Source organism: Anopheles maculipalpis, chromosome 2RL (genome assembly GCF_943734695.1).
Source record: "Anopheles maculipalpis chromosome 2RL, idAnoMacuDA_375_x, whole genome shotgun sequence".
Classification (NCBI taxonomy): Eukaryota; Metazoa; Arthropoda; class Insecta; order Diptera; family Culicidae; genus Anopheles; species Anopheles maculipalpis.
The window spans coordinates 83,937,116-83,952,041 of NC_064871.1; the positions used below are offsets into that span (position 1 = coordinate 83,937,116).

The 14,926-nt window shown below is 45.5% G+C and overlaps 3 protein-coding genes across 6 annotated transcripts in view; 1 reads left to right on the forward strand and 2 right to left on the reverse strand.

The window, feature by feature from the left end:
• The window catches only part of LOC126568064 (putative polypeptide N-acetylgalactosaminyltransferase 9), a 143,839-nt gene extending 132,152 nt beyond the window's left edge, over positions 1-11,687 (forward strand). Inside the window, exon 3 of the mRNA XM_050224474.1 lies at positions 11,678-11,687. Coding sequence (XP_050080431.1) covers positions 11,678-11,681 — 4 coding nt within the window. The 3' untranslated portion in view covers positions 11,682-11,687. The remainder of the gene's footprint in view (positions 1-11,677) is intronic.
• LOC126567908 (putative inorganic phosphate cotransporter) overlaps positions 1-14,926 on the reverse strand; it is a 58,644-nt gene that overhangs the window by 39,884 nt on the left and 3,834 nt on the right. The window contains exons 4-13 of one of the 4 annotated variants that reach the window (XM_050224264.1): positions 13,987-14,137; positions 13,701-13,916; positions 13,423-13,622; positions 12,911-13,266; positions 12,654-12,827; positions 12,413-12,571; positions 12,090-12,256; positions 11,665-12,021; positions 11,006-11,136; positions 10,350-10,711 (exon numbers count right to left, since the gene is read on the reverse strand). In XM_050224264.1, the coding sequence (XP_050080221.1) occupies positions 10,636-10,711; positions 11,006-11,136; positions 11,665-12,021; positions 12,090-12,256; positions 12,413-12,571; positions 12,654-12,827; positions 12,911-13,266; positions 13,423-13,622; positions 13,701-13,916; positions 13,987-14,137 (1,987 nt within the window). In that variant the 3' untranslated portion in view covers positions 10,350-10,635. Of the gene's footprint in view, positions 1-10,349; positions 10,712-11,005; positions 11,140-11,664; positions 12,022-12,089; positions 12,257-12,412; positions 12,572-12,653; positions 12,828-12,910; positions 13,267-13,422; positions 13,623-13,700; positions 13,917-13,986; positions 14,138-14,926 lie in introns of those variants that run through there. The other 3 variants (XM_050224263.1, XM_050224265.1, XM_050224268.1) reach the window with 3 other exon arrangements.
• LOC126567881 (mutS protein homolog 4-like) lies at positions 1,947-4,816 on the reverse strand. Its single transcript, XM_050224223.1, has 3 exons — positions 3,839-4,816; positions 2,998-3,774; positions 1,947-2,934 (listed from the first exon to the last, which is right to left on the reverse strand). Exons 1-3 carry the CDS (start codon positions 4,814-4,816, stop codon positions 1,996-1,998), a joined length of 2,694 nt encoding a protein of 897 aa, XP_050080180.1. The 3' UTR covers positions 1,947-1,995.

Below are 14,926 nucleotides of genomic sequence, written 5' to 3' on the forward strand. Positions count from 1 at the left end.
GCGGAATCGATTCCGGAGCGCTCCAATTTTTCCGGCACTGAATCCTGATGGTAGGTTCGGTATTGCATCCCAGAGTTGTTGTCGGAATCGGAGACGGTTCTAGAAATCGGAGCAAGTTCTAAGAAACGGAGTCGATTCCGGAATCGAATCGTACAATTAATTCTAGAATTGGTTCCGAAGAAGATTTTAGAATTAATTTTAAAATTGGTTCAGGAAATGACTATAATGAATGAAATGTAATTGGTCCGGAAAAATCTAAAAATGGAACCAGAATCAGAACCAGGTAGTTTCGAATCCGAATACCAATCACAAGTGTACAGTGCCGAAAATAAATGTAAACTTCGCATTAAGTTTGCCTCGTAACTACTAGGAACTACTAGTAGCTGCTACTATATTGCGTGTAATGAATTCGTAAAGTAAGTTTAGCAATTAATCATAAGTAGAGAACATTCGACTAATTCCATCCGTAATTCTCAGAATTATTTCCAGCAGTGTACGGAAAACCTGTTCCGCCGAGCCCTCGGAGACTTGTTACCCGGTTATGGTTGTATAAGCAGGTTTGCAAATTGGTTCAAGTAATATGAGAAGAGGAAGTGTATCCGTGGGAGCGGGGCGAATGTGTCTCCGAGGACGTCACCGTACCGACAAGGGAAACCGGTGACGAGGTAAACAATTCCTTCATTAGGTTTCAAGTACACTTGAATGGGTCGCACTGTTAGTTCTAGCCTCAATTTGCCTAATGGCGGAATGTTCCGACCGTTCTCTGTGCGGGACAATGCTACCGCATTCGAGGTCCAGATCCAGTGTCGTTATCATCACGTGTATTTAGTTAAAGTATGGCGTACGAACACGCTGATGGCCGTCACACTTCCGCCGACCGTAACCATTTCCAGAATGGACCGGTTATTTGGGTTTTTGCGATGCGTAAAGCTGCAAAACTTTCGGTTATTTTGCTTAACGATAACCCTCGGGATGACGATAGGGCGATGAGTGCCGTTGCTAGCCTCTGCCGTAGCCTTTGTGTGGTGGTCCGGATTCAACCAGAATTTCGTATGCTTCATTTCACTGTTCTGATAATGATATTTTTTTGAATAAAGAATTGGTAACCGGATTTAATCGTAAACAAACATACGAGCCTCGGACGTTTACAGCGCGAACGATCGTGGCCAAAGGTTAGCTCTGGGTTTGTGAAAAGAACGACGCAACAGAAATAAAAAATTCGCGCACCGTCGTGCTCACAATCACTCAATTGAAGCTAATGGTCAGCTACAATTGGAGTTGGAGAGTTCCTCGTATCTGGTTCCGACAGTTGAGTTACTATGCAGGCAAGTGCGAAGCAGTGGATCTTGTTGCTATCTTGGAAAAAAATCTTTTGATAGATCGGTGGTGAGGCGAAAATGGGACAGGTCTCCACACGGCAGTTCAAACCGGGGTTCAAATTCCATCCCCCGCAGTGAGGACTTAGCTATCCAACATTTTGCTATCAGCAGGTCTCGCAAGCCATCCGATGGCCGACGTAACCAAGCAGCCTACTAGATCTTTAAACCAAGAAGATGAACTCTTCATAGATACCGTTTCTACCTCAAAAAACCAAATTCTTCGACTTGTTTGTTTTCCTTTTCCAATCCCCCTCAGAGTCGTCAATCTTCAACAAACAGCCAACAAAACAACTCAATCAATGTACATCGGCGCGTCATTCGAATTCGAACCGTTCGATGTACGCCCGACAGTCTAGCCACTCCTCCAGCCATGAGCATGGCTCCAACCACCAGCAAGGCTGCCAGCAGAGAAACAACTCCTCGTGGAACGAAGCATGCAAACGGAAGACTAAGGACGCGTGAGTGGCGGGATCTCTGGGTAAGCACAAAATTACGCTACGAAACACTTGTTTATTCGTCATCGTCCCGTATCATGACCCTGATGGTCTGGAGATTGGCAAACAAACAAACAAACGCTTGCATCAGCATGTAAGCACGCGATCAACAACTAAAGTGCTCAAGCGTCAAGCTGCAGCAACTGCTCCAGGGGCGTTACCCGGAGAAATTCTTGCACCTCTTCCGGTACGGAAGTTAGCAATTGATTCAGCTGCTCGGTCAGATGCTGCTGCACATCGTCCGCATTGCGTACACTGTTCGCTACCTTACCGTAAATGTGGTAGAACAGTTTGAAGAACTCATTGAAACTTCCCTGCGTCGATAGGGTGTTGGTTGTGGCCGTCGACAGATTGCCGGTACGATTGTACGATCGGTTGGGGATGGTGCATTGAGCAAGATGTTGCTTCAGATCTACCCGGCAAAGTTGTTCCGCACGTTCCAACACATCCTGCGGGATGTTGACGGTACGGGCGAGAGATAGGCCATAGTTTTTCACTGTCGTACGTCCCTCGATGACGACGTACTTGTAGCGTAATCGCTCCACACCATCCACTTGGATGGTTTCCGTTTGTAAGCAGAGCTGTGACACATTGTGATGTACCTCCAGAGGTCTCAGCATTTCCATACAGTGTGTCGTTATGAAAATGAATGGTTTCCGAATAGCTGCCAACGTCAGAGGCATTTCTCGCTGTTCACTACCATATCCAACGTGGTCAACGATGCGTTCTAGTAAAGCCCACTTGGAACTGGTCGTATCGGGAAGATGTGTGTCCCCGTATAGTTCGTCAATCACAACCAAACTGTTCGAAGTGAGACAGTGATGGACAAACTGCAGCTTGTTGTACATCTGGCAAGCACCGGCATCATCCTGCTGAAGATTGTCCGCATCACCGAATATCGTCAGTAGACGGTCCACGATTCGTACCTGTGCCTCTGATGCCGGTATGTAGCAGCCAAGCTGTGCGATTATCTGCAAAACACAGATCGTTTTCATGTACACCGTTTTCCCGCTCATGTTGGGCCCGGTCACTACAAACACGTTGTACTCGGGCGTGGAGATCTAAAAGACGAAATGGTTGAAGAAATTCCTTGATCCAAACATCGCACCGCAAATGTCGCTTACCACATTGTTTCGTACGATCTTTCGCCCATCGGAGAAGCTCTCCAGTAACGGATGTCTCCCGGAAACTATTCTCGTTTCCTCGCCGAACTTTGGTTCACAGAACTCTTTCTCTTGGCTAACAGTTGCCAGTGCCTGCACCACATCCAAATCCGTCAGACAGCCAACCAAATTATAGACCGCGTCTATACTGTCCCGAATACTCGCAATCAGCCCGCGAATAATTCTGTAACTTATTTCATCAATTTCCTTCCCAACGGAATTAAGCTTCTCATTGAACGCCATTAACCGTCCGTTGGACAGTGTGTACCGGCGGCCCGTTCGAGTTAGTATCTGAAAACTTCTACTCAACTGTTCCGCCACATTATCCACCTCATCGTTTGCCAGCACGTATAGGAGGTGGAATCCGTTTGGTTTGGAGTGATTTAGTTTGAGCTGCATTCGCGTGGCGAGGCTTAGTTCTGCCACATACGCGCGAATCTCGTCGATTACACCGGAGTATAGAGTACGGAGCAGATCCAGTATGGAGTTAATTTTAGCACGTACAAGAAAAAACCTGCTGTAGCTTGTGTTTCGCTCCACTGAACTATCATCCAATATTTCGCAAATCTTTGTGAGTAGATCGGCATATGCAGGTTCCTCAAGCGTTTGCTTCAAATCGTTCAGATATTCGGCGTGGACATCTCGCAACAGATCACGTAGCTTGGGAACTACTTTCAGTACGTTCCGAAGGCTTGTTGCTTGGTTGAGCATATGAATCGTATTTTGGTGAGTTGTTTTCTGGAAAATTAGCAATAGGAAAAGGGTTTTATCACGAAGATTTCTTATTTGACCATCACATTACCATCCGATCGACGTCCACCGAGAGTTTGAGTAATCCTCCTACATCCTTAACCTCAGTCAAGGTTTGCCGTATGCTTTGCAGCAGCGTCGGCTTTCCAAGCAATTCCCGTATGCACTTCAAGCGCATCTCCAATCGCTCACGGCTTGTCCAAGGTTCAATAATGTTTGCCCGCAGGTGTCTTTTACCGATGGAAGTAATGCAGCGGTTCATGAACCCAAACAGCGACCTCTTTTCGTCCCCTTTCTGGAGTGGTCCGAGTAGCTCTAGCTGACCGATACACTCCACGTCCATCGTCATTGTGGACATCTTGTCGATGTAGCTAAGCTTAAGCGTTTTGGTAGCAATCTGAAGCAGGGCCGTTTCCATGCAGTGTCGCAGTAATGCGCCACAGGAAGCCAACCCGTAGTACTTGCTGTGAATCAATCCTCGAAGCCTAGCATAATCACGGTTGCACAGCTGCGCCATGTAGCTTTCGGCGACACTATCGTTGAAGTAGGATCTTCCCAATCCGAGCACTTTCGTTTGCGGAAGAAACTGTTGAATCAATTTCGGCAGGTAGGATGTTCCGTTGGTGAGTGCGTGCTCGGAAAAGTAAACTACCATCGGGTCGAGACTGTGCAGCGTTGTCAGTGTGACGGAATACCAAAAGTTGTCTCCGTACTGGGTTAGCCTAAGGTGCGGCGAGGTTACGTCGATAGCTGCTAGACCAACTTCGAGAGCTGCATGTCCACGCCCTTCAGCTACTACCACTATCACATACGCACCGTCTCTGCAAGGATTGCTGTTATCGGAACGATCGGGTTGTCCAGAGATGTCTGGAACATTGTTTATCGTCTCGCTGCGAGCACCAGCAAACGATCGGCTTCGACTGTAGGGCATCGATCGCTGATTCCTATCCACATCACGACCTCGCAATCCAACCGACAATCCGGTCGCTAGTGGTGGAACACTTTTACTACGATACGGGATAAAATTCATCTGCTTCAACAAAGGACACCTGTCATCAGGTGCAAACACCTGCTCAATAGATAGGATGCAAGGAAACTAAAGTAGTGACAGTTGCCCAACCAACCGCCAACTGCGATCGAAGTCCGAAAGGAACCAACACACTACACGGCTACTTAATTTCAATGGCGTGTATTTCGAAATTGTATATTATTTCCTTGGTTCCGCACACAGACACACAACACACCCGCCCCTTCCCTAACTCCCGGACCGCGGGCCGGGTGGAACAGTCGGTTTTGCGGTCAATTGTCTGCGTTCCTGTCCAACGGAATTCGTTACTATGTACCATCCGGTTGTGGGTGTTCATTTGTGTTCATTTTTACAAAAAAACATTGTTTTCTTCTTCATTTTTTTGCACAATTTTACAATTAGCAGCAGTTATACTTTCTTTGCTTGTATAATTCACTTCTTGCCAGGATTAACTATTCCCCCTCAAAATGTGTATACTACACACTCACGTGTGTGGGTGTGCAGTGATTACTACATGCCGGTGAATGTTTTTTAGTTAAATGTGTTTTCCTATTTCGCAATCCAGATTTTTTTTTTTGTTGTTGCAAACTCTAAGTACTTAAGATGGCACTGTGCTATCTACTGTTGAAGTGTTTGTTATGTTCAAATTTTGTCTCGTTTTTTAGTGTATCAGTGTATTTTTTGTTTTCGCTTTGGTTATTTTAGTTTGCCGCCATTTTTTTCTTACTTTCCCTCACCTACACACACACATTCACATACTTTCAGGCGGTTCCTTTCACTGTTTCACATGTACAAATCAACGATCCTGTCGCTTTCGGCTTTACATTGCCCCCTTTACATCTTCTCTAAATACAGGGTTTCTATCCATGTAGATCAACCACTGGGTGGAATTTTTCAACTAAAAAGTGTAATATTATAAACTATCGTATGGATCTTTGCAATCATATAGTGGAATCTTGCAATCAGTTAGGGAAAATTTGCAATTTTTTGTTTAATCCTTAAATGGCTCATCCAACAGTTTGTTTATATGCCCTTAGCTATCCCATTTAAAGGGGTTCAACGCTGTTGGAAAAGCTGTACGGTGTTCACTTAGCTGTGAAAGTTTTTTCAATTGCTATTTTTTAAATTGTATTGTACTTACTTGGGACCATGCGACTTTTGTCTGTTCCACAAGCTTAAAAGAATGCTTCGGGGACACCGTTTAGAAACGATCGAACAGATCCAAGCCGCAGCAAGGAAGGAAACTATCCCTAGAAAAGAAGTTTTGCGCCCCGTACAGTGGTAGATCAAGCTGTTTGAAAGGCTTTTGGAATAGATTTTGAACTGGGTCCCAAACATCAGAGGGCTCGAATATGATTCCCTGCTACGAAGCTACTACTGCGCACGGGATTGTACTACTACTCCCCCACTATGAGGCCCCTTACACCTCTCGTAAAAGGCTCTCGGGGAGCCTCCCATCGTTAGACCTTCATCTGGGATATTGAACCTTCTGACCCAGGGGAAACGTTCATCGTGGATTAAGGGTAGTTGACCTTCTTCCTGGCAAAAAGGTCGACAATTTAATCAATTGATCCCTGACGTTGACCATGCAATTATTTAGATAGATTTTCCTGTTCGAATTGATCTGAAAAAAAAAATGCGATAAGACGGGGCACAACTAGGTTGACCAATTAGGCGAATCCAGAATTCCTAACCGCTCCTTTTTTCCATTCCTGGAGAAAATAAAATGGCATGTGACGTCCTTTTGAATTGATAGTGAACCACAGCTTCTGTTGAATGTTCCAGGGGCTCAAAATGGTCCTGAAACTTTCCCTTCTCCAGGAAGGTCAGAATCTGGTAGATATTTCCCGGTCGTATCTGATAGATATTTGCGACTCGTCCTAGCTCCTGTACATTAAGATATAAAGCTCTCAAATGTTGACAACATGTATTCAACTAGTATACATTGATCACTAACTGGTGGACCGACAACCGGGTGACAGCATAAGCGCATGAAAGATCAGAACATTTTTGTCGCTTCTTTCCCCGCAGTGGATCCAAAATTCCATTGTATGATTGCAAACATCCACAACGGGTTTGTAATATTTCACCACCTGTTTGAAACACTTCCCCCCAGTGATTCTATTATTCCCTCATACAAATCGACGCCCTGTGTAATGCTCTCAAGCTCTCAAACTCCGCCCATTTACATGTGCTTTCCAGTACAGTTTATTCTTACATTGGTTACGCTCGTTCCAGTATGTTCAATTATCATTTAGCATTATTTTTCTTACCACTCGATTTTGCAACAACTATAACGACTAGCACTGTATATTATATGCACAAGCTATTTTCTTATCCATTTTTAATCATTATTACCCTTTGTTTTCCTGCATTTCCCTACCCAATTGTTTAAGCATCATTATTTTATTACAAATTTGCGTTTAGCCGTTATTTTTTGCATAGCCTTTGTTTTGTCTCTTGTAGTAATATTAGTGTTAGTAGTAGTTGTAGTTGTGTGCTTCGCTTCTTTTGTGGAAAATTTTTGGGAAATTTTTTATACACTTGTTTACCTTTTTTTGTCTTTTTGTCTTTTTCAATATAAGCCAATTACCGGCAGTTTTAACTTCTTATGTGTGTGTGTGTTTGTTTGGGTTTAATAGACCGCAAAAATCGCGTTCCCGCAACTACACACCTTCCAAACTTCTACCCTTCCAAATGCGTTTCCCTGCTCAACTGCTAAGCTCTCCGGTTTAGTAGGAAATTGAGAAAAGTATATTTAAATTACGCAAGCATCATTACTTACTTCCGTAATTTGTATCCTTCCATCATTTTTTTTTTTTTTGCTGAAACTTCTGTTGATTTGCTGTAACTGTAGTTAGGATAGGTGTTTTGATTTGCGTTTTCTAGCTGTGTGTATGTGTGACTTACATGCGTAGCATTCCGTGTCCATATACGTTACAGAGTTGTGTTCTTAAACCAAAAGCTTTTTAAAAAAACACGTGTAGATTCGTCGGTTCCGTATAAGTTTTGATTTCTGATGTTCCATTCCACTCTGTGGGCACATGATCAGATGTCAGATTGTAGAATCTACGACTATGGCTAACTTTGAGTATGGCGATCGTTTTGTTTGTTACGAATATGGTTTGCTGTGGTTTCGTGTCTAACTATTAAACCAATGGTGAAACAATTGCAGACCGTTCATAAGATTAGCGTATATGAGTATAATCGTCTGCTAGTAGCACAGTAATGAAAGCCATCGGGAAACTCTGAAGCCACGTGTTACTGAAGCCACTAACCTTTCGCTATAATCGTACGTGAAAGAACTCGCGCGTCCTTGTGAACTAGTGTTACTTACAGCAATCGAACTGTTGGGTTGTGATCGTACGCAAATGAGTATCGACTGTCGTCTGTGACAAATCAACTATTAAACCGTTAAATGTAGAGCTTACTTAAGAAAGAGAAACATTGTTTGGTGATTTTGATTATTCTATAAAAATCAAGACATTATCGTTAACTACGAAAATAACGTACAGCTCTCGATCGCTCTCAAAATACTCAGCCTCATCACTTAGTCTAATTTCTACTTTCTTAGAGAGCGCCATATTAAGTTTAGTATCACCAATAGGCTGATCTTTTCTGCATTGAGTCTACCAAAAAAAAAAAAAGCCAATAGTGTGTTGTTTTTTTTTTTACTTGTCTGCTATGTTCACTTCCTCTATCAACGTGTTAGGCAATAAAACTAATAAGCGTTCGCGGTTTTGTAGATTATTTGCATACTACTCTTAGCTGTCTTTGCAACTGATTTTGATTTTTCGTACGCCTGTTGCCACGCTTGTCTTAGTATGCACCGCCCGCGTATAAAATGGTATAGCAAGCCAGAAACGAGAAATAAGAGAAAAACTATATCTATCTTACAACTGAGCTCCATCAGATGAAGGAAATGGGCAACAGAAGAAAAAAAAAACAAGCAAAGCTTTTTCAAACATGGATGCTACGCTCCATCCACTCGTATGGCCGAACGAGCGTTTCTAATCTTAACGGATACGAATTGCACTATAACTGTGGGAATTTCTTGTTTTTTTTATGTTGATCTTATCGTAAAGGACCCTCGTCGGCAAACATCCGCACCACTCAAAACCCGGTTGTGAAATGGCAGCAATTAGACTAAATTTTGCGTACGTGCTTATAACCGCAAGTTTACGTTTTGGTAAGGGACTTTGGTTAGTTGGGTTCTCGTGCACACGAGATCAGGGAAAGGAGTAGACGATCAAAGTTTTTTTTGCTTCCACCAAGATGTCGTACCTCATTCCTCTCTCGGTCACGACTAGTCTGTAATTGTAGTTTCATATTTAGGAGCATTTAAACACGTGTTATTACTATCTCCATTTCGCTACTGTGTCACCATTGAATACCATTTGTTTTGTGTGTTGTAAAGCCAGTAGGTAGTCATTTTTAGCTGTGAGTATAGTATAGTAGCTAGTAGCTTAAATGTTTCCTTAATCTGTTTCAGCCGCTTACCTACACTGCTTGTCTTTGCGATTTTTGTTTCCTTGACTAGCTTAGATGAAGTATATTATATATTTCGTTTTATTTCCTCTCTTCTGTGAGTAAGTGTGAGTGTTTCGGCACGTAAATCTACTGCTCTGGCTGCTTGCAATGTTGCGACAATGTGCACTGTACAAATATTGCATCTTCGAGTCCTTCCTCCAGACAGAGTAATAACTGTTCGTTCCTTCTTGTATGTCTCTCCCGGATATTTTCTGCTACCAAACACTTCCCCCCGATTCCTTGCCTGCTCCATCATTCATTTCCATCTTTCGGTGCCACAAAGATGTTGTGTGCTAAAGTGTGTCTATAATCGTTGATCGTTGATGCACATGGACATCAAGATCAAGATCAAGTTTTGCTGCAATGTTCCTGCCAGGCGATGTGAACCTCCATTTCGCGCGACTATCTGTGCGTCCATATATCATAACAGTGTGTGTTTTGCTTGCAAAAACTATAAAACTCACCTCGCCTTTGGTGCCATAAACTTCTCACCAAGGATCGCTCAATCGTAGAATTTAGACAAGCCTTCAGAATTGCGTTTTAGTACGGTATACTTGTTACGGGAGGGTACAATGTTGCTATTCGTTCTATTTAAGCTTAAATGAGTTTCTAAAATGAATTGTCCAGTCCAGTGTCCTGTGTATTAATTCTCACTTGAAAGTAGCTCTCTTACGTTGATGCTAGGTTTACTCGATGCGATTGATATACGAAATTGACCATAAAATGTAGCTTGTTGGCTTTGCTCTCGATTCGTTTAGTTGTGGCTGAATGTTTATAGTCGCGAGACTCAATTCTCCTCCTGCGGACAGGCGGAGGGAATCCAGGATGTGTGATGGGCTCCCTCCCTTCCGCTGACAAGTGCTAGGTATTAGGTAGTAGCGATAAGTAGTAGAAGTAGCACTAATAGTAGTATAATGGATTGTTCATCTGCTGGAACGGTATCGGTTTTCGCCTAGGCTGTGCGCAACGCCGCCGGGATTGAACCGTGTCGGCGCCCTGTGGACTGTTTCAAGATGGAAAGGAAGGATGTAGGAAGAAGGCGCTGAGAAGGCCGTACTTTTAGGGAGTGCGTCCGTTTATAGTCAGATCTCCATCTGGTTAGCGATCAACTCCATCAGCTCGCCCGAATCATCTGCTTCTTCGGCAGTTGCGATCGCGATCGCAAGGTCTGCGTCACCGGTGACGTCTGGTGCGAGGAGGAGCGGTTCTGCTTTGCGTGTAGGATTCGGTCCGGCAACCTCCTCTAGGTCAGGAGGGCCACTGTTTGCTGAATCCTATCAGAGAAATAATTCTCATACCAGCGCACTACCGGACATGGCCGCTGGCCGTTCCGTGCTGCGTTCTCGCTCACGTTCCGTGGATTCCGAGCTAAAATGAGGTGTTTGGGAAATGAGAAAGATTAGTACAGAACTCTCACACTATGTGACGTGTGACGAGTTACACCTGCACACCTGTCCTTAAAATTTCGCATAGCACAGTTCAACTTTAACACCAAAAAATCGTTCCTAACTTCTCCCTTCGAGATCTTCTCCCTTCGGTTCAGTCAAGGCAATACACGTGTAACAAAGCAATTGAAAAATGTGTGGCCTCACAACAGAACAATAGACACACAAAAAAAAAGGAACGCACACAGATAGAGAGACACACGGCAATACTACTTACCTCGAGCGTACTGTTTTGATTTCGATTTCATCCGATGATACCGAGTTCTTGTTGGACGAGGTGGCCGACGATCGGCGCGTCTTCCCAATGCTCGTCGTATCGTAGAACGTTTCCTGCTCAATGTCAGACTCCTTCTAAAGCCCAATCGATACCAGTGCACGTGGGTGATGGGAAGCACGTGGAAGCATCAGCAGCGGCAGCAGCAACAGCCGTGTAAAAGGGTGACGGACATCCGGGACGGTCACAGGCCACAATTGGGGGAGGAGTATTTTGTTTTGATTTGGTGGATGATGGAAGGGCGTGTGTATAATTGATGTCCACCAACAAATCCGTACGGAGTGTGAAAATGAAACGGAGGTCCCAGAAAAAAAAAGATTAACAAACAAACAGAACGATGGAAGGCAAAAAAGCATGCATTGAAAGCGCACGGAGCCGAGCATAAGAGAATGAGAGTGGGTGTGTGTGTGTGTGTGTGTGTGTGTGTGCTGGTACTCTGAGCGGCAGGAAAAGGAAGCAGGCACCGGAAGGACAGATCACAAACTCACACACGAACGCACACGCTAGACACGGGCCTCCTACTCGGCCGAGTGTCAGGTGAATGTGACTGCCGAACAATCGGCAATTGGAACGAATCCTGCCACCAACTATGCTCTACTTACGTGTTTGTTGTAGTTGATACGATCGCTAGAATCGGACCCGCAGGATATACTTTCCGCCACACTGTTAGCCACCTTGTTGTTGTGCTGATTCGTCGGACTGCTCAGGCCAGGATAGCGCTTCGAGCAGACTTGCGCCTGAATGTGCTCGCAGATCCGTCGGAACCGGCGAATATTGCCCGAGATCAGGGTAAACGTAATGGCGAACAGCATGTCACCGACGTCGCCCTGTTTGCAGATCGTGTTAATGTCGACCTGTATCCGGACGTGCCGCTGGAACATTGTCGGCCCCGTACCACCGCGCTTGTACTCCACTCGGAAAGACATTGGCGAAAGGACGCTATGCGATAGCTCAGTCATCTGTAGGAAAAGGAAAGGATGCTTTTGATAACGATCTTCACTTCAACTAGAAAACACCGACACCTTACCGATAGAAAGGCATGGATCAGGTGAGCTTTAACCGTCGCTAGTGGCTTGCCCTTCACTAATACTGTGAACGTTTCGTCCTTTTCGGTCGTCATCAGATTGCCGAACCAAGACTTTTTCGTCAGCTCCGGCGATGATTCCGGAGTAAGATGCACTTCTTCTGTTGATACTGTGGAATGGATTGTATGACATTGAGTTAAAACTAGTAAAACACACTAAGAGAAAATTGTGGCACATACTAAATTAAATATTGCATACTTTCAGGCGCGTAAGAGCATACCTTTAGGCGCAATATAGTACATTGAAGTCTTCGGCGTGTACTTACTTTGCATTTTTCTACGGTGAAACTTTGGACTTCCTAGGAAACTATTCTTAATGTTTGTCAGTCGTGTCTTCCACAGCTGGCTGCCGGTAGTGACGGCCTGCAGCTGTTGTGGACTGCCCAGTATCGGCGAGCCCGGGATGGCATTGATTGATGATGTCACTGCAAGCAAGGACAACCAAAAATGATCGTTTAGTATGTGCGCCGACATCCGGTGCCCCCTAGCACCTGTTGCGGTACGTACTGTTGTTGGAGTCCGTTTCCGAAAACAGACCAACCGTTACGGCTGGACCGGAGTTTGCCCGATGATGAACCGGCGAGGAGGAATCGATGACCTGCGACTTGGTGCTGCTTCTTGGCGAGTAGTTTGAGTGTCGGTTCGAGGCTGCATTCGGAGATGATGGTGGATGGAGTTGATCTGAAATGCATAGTAAATACGGATTGAATTCCAATGCCCATCGGAAGATACGGGAGCGCTCGTATCGGGATGCTCATCCTTACTAAGTGGCTGCGAGGAGTTAACCACGACACCTCGCGTTGGACTTTGATATGAGCTACGTGACAGTGGAACAGAAGAGGGCGACCGACGGCTACCGCTGCTGGTGCTACCACTGTGACTACGATGGCCGTTGTTGAACGTTTGCCGCCGGGAGGTTAGCGGTGAGCCCTCGCTGATCTGTCCGTACGAAAGACTGCTGCTACCATTGATTCGGCACGTATCGAGCCGTTTCCGGGGCGGGTCAGCGATCTCGATGATGTCGTTGCGCGGTCTCAGCACGTCCTCTTCGTCCTCGATGGCCGGTCGCCGTCGTTTCCGGTCCAACAGCAGGAAGTAAATCACCTTCTCCGTATTATGGCTGAATGGTAGAAAAAAAAGACCGTTATTGATTCGAAAGCTCCCGTTGCATACTTTGAGGCGCTAGCGCAAGGTTCAACAAATTCGGACCGGGATCTCTTGACGGACAGCCAACAAATCGAATCAACTTTCCGCGCTTGACCTCGTTCTCACTTACTGTGGGCTAAGCAGTTCCTGTATCAGCTTGTCCTTCTCCTTGAAGCAACCGAGCGAACAAATGGCATTGAGCACGTCCGTATCGACCGCGGACGCGTTCGGGATGACGTGCGTCTGGACGACCTCCATCATCGGTAGTTCCAGCTCCAGCTCACCCTTACCACCCGCCGTCACCCAAGGGTGTTTGTTGATCTCAGCCAACTGATGGAAGCAATAGTAGTGCACAAAGGGAGCACATTAGTCGTTTGGACACCTCTAAGTCTGCCGCTATCTACTTACAGTGAGTCGCTTTTCCGGGTTCACCTCTATCATGCCCTTCAGCAAACTTTGACAGTCCGGCGGCACAAAGTGTGGTATGTGAAACACGCCCCGCTTCACCTTCTCCAGCAGCTGCCGCAGGTTGTCATCGTCGAACGGAAGTGCACCGACCAGCAGCGCGTACAGGATAACTCCGCAGGACCAAACATCCGCCCGGCGCCCATCATACTTTTCACCCTTGAGAACAAACCGGACAAAGTGTGAGAGTTGTTGAAGAATGTTTGGCAAATGTTTTAACTATACTTACCCGAATAACCTCCGGACAAGCGTAGTGAGGCGATCCACAGGATGTTTCCAACATTGAACCAGCCGGCTGCAGGGACGCCATCCCGAAATCGGCTATCTTGATGTTATTCTTGTCGTCCAGCAACAGATTTTCCGGCTTCAAATCCCGGTGGCTGTTTCGGAATGGTGAAAGTGGCAAAAACATGGCGTCAGCAACAAATGAAATGTATCGAGCAGCAGCAGCGCTTGCAATACCGATCGTGGGAGGAAATTTAATTACGAGCTGCAATATTTAAATCCCAAACCCTCGGCATATCCAGATGATAGTGAGCCAATTGTGACCCGGACGCTCTACAGATGCCACTAAAGCTGGGGTGAATAGAATTTTAATGCAGCTAAAAGCCCACTCGGTACACTCCTTGGGCATCGAAAGCCGAATGTTTCACACCTTACGTACGCGGGTGGACACACACACACACACACAGAATCGTGTTTTTTGGACCACAATCAAAACATTTACAATTTTGCTCCATTCACTCCATTTCTTCCCGAGAGTCTGCACAAGTGCCATAAAGTGTAATTTAATTTAATCACAGCCGGCCCCAAGAGCACCGTGCCCGTACCGGAGCGCCCAGACAATGTATTCTCGACAATGCGTTGCTTTAAAAGCTGCCAGGAGTTATGCGCTTTTTTTTGTTGCTGTTGTTGTGTGTGCCAGGAGCTGTAGAATAGCCGACGGTCACGGTACCCCGACAATCGCTTGGCGAAGCGTGCGTCTGCTGTTTGTCGTTTTGCCAAGATCTTAGCTATAGCAACGGTTGGGCGCCTGGGAATCGTCACTCTTTGTTTCACATGGCACTGGAAATTTCCGATACTTTGATTCTGGTGTTTTTTCTTTCTCACTTGGCTGGTGCTTTACTAGCGCCCCGTGCAAGGAGGGGCGTGGATACGGTTTCTTTAAA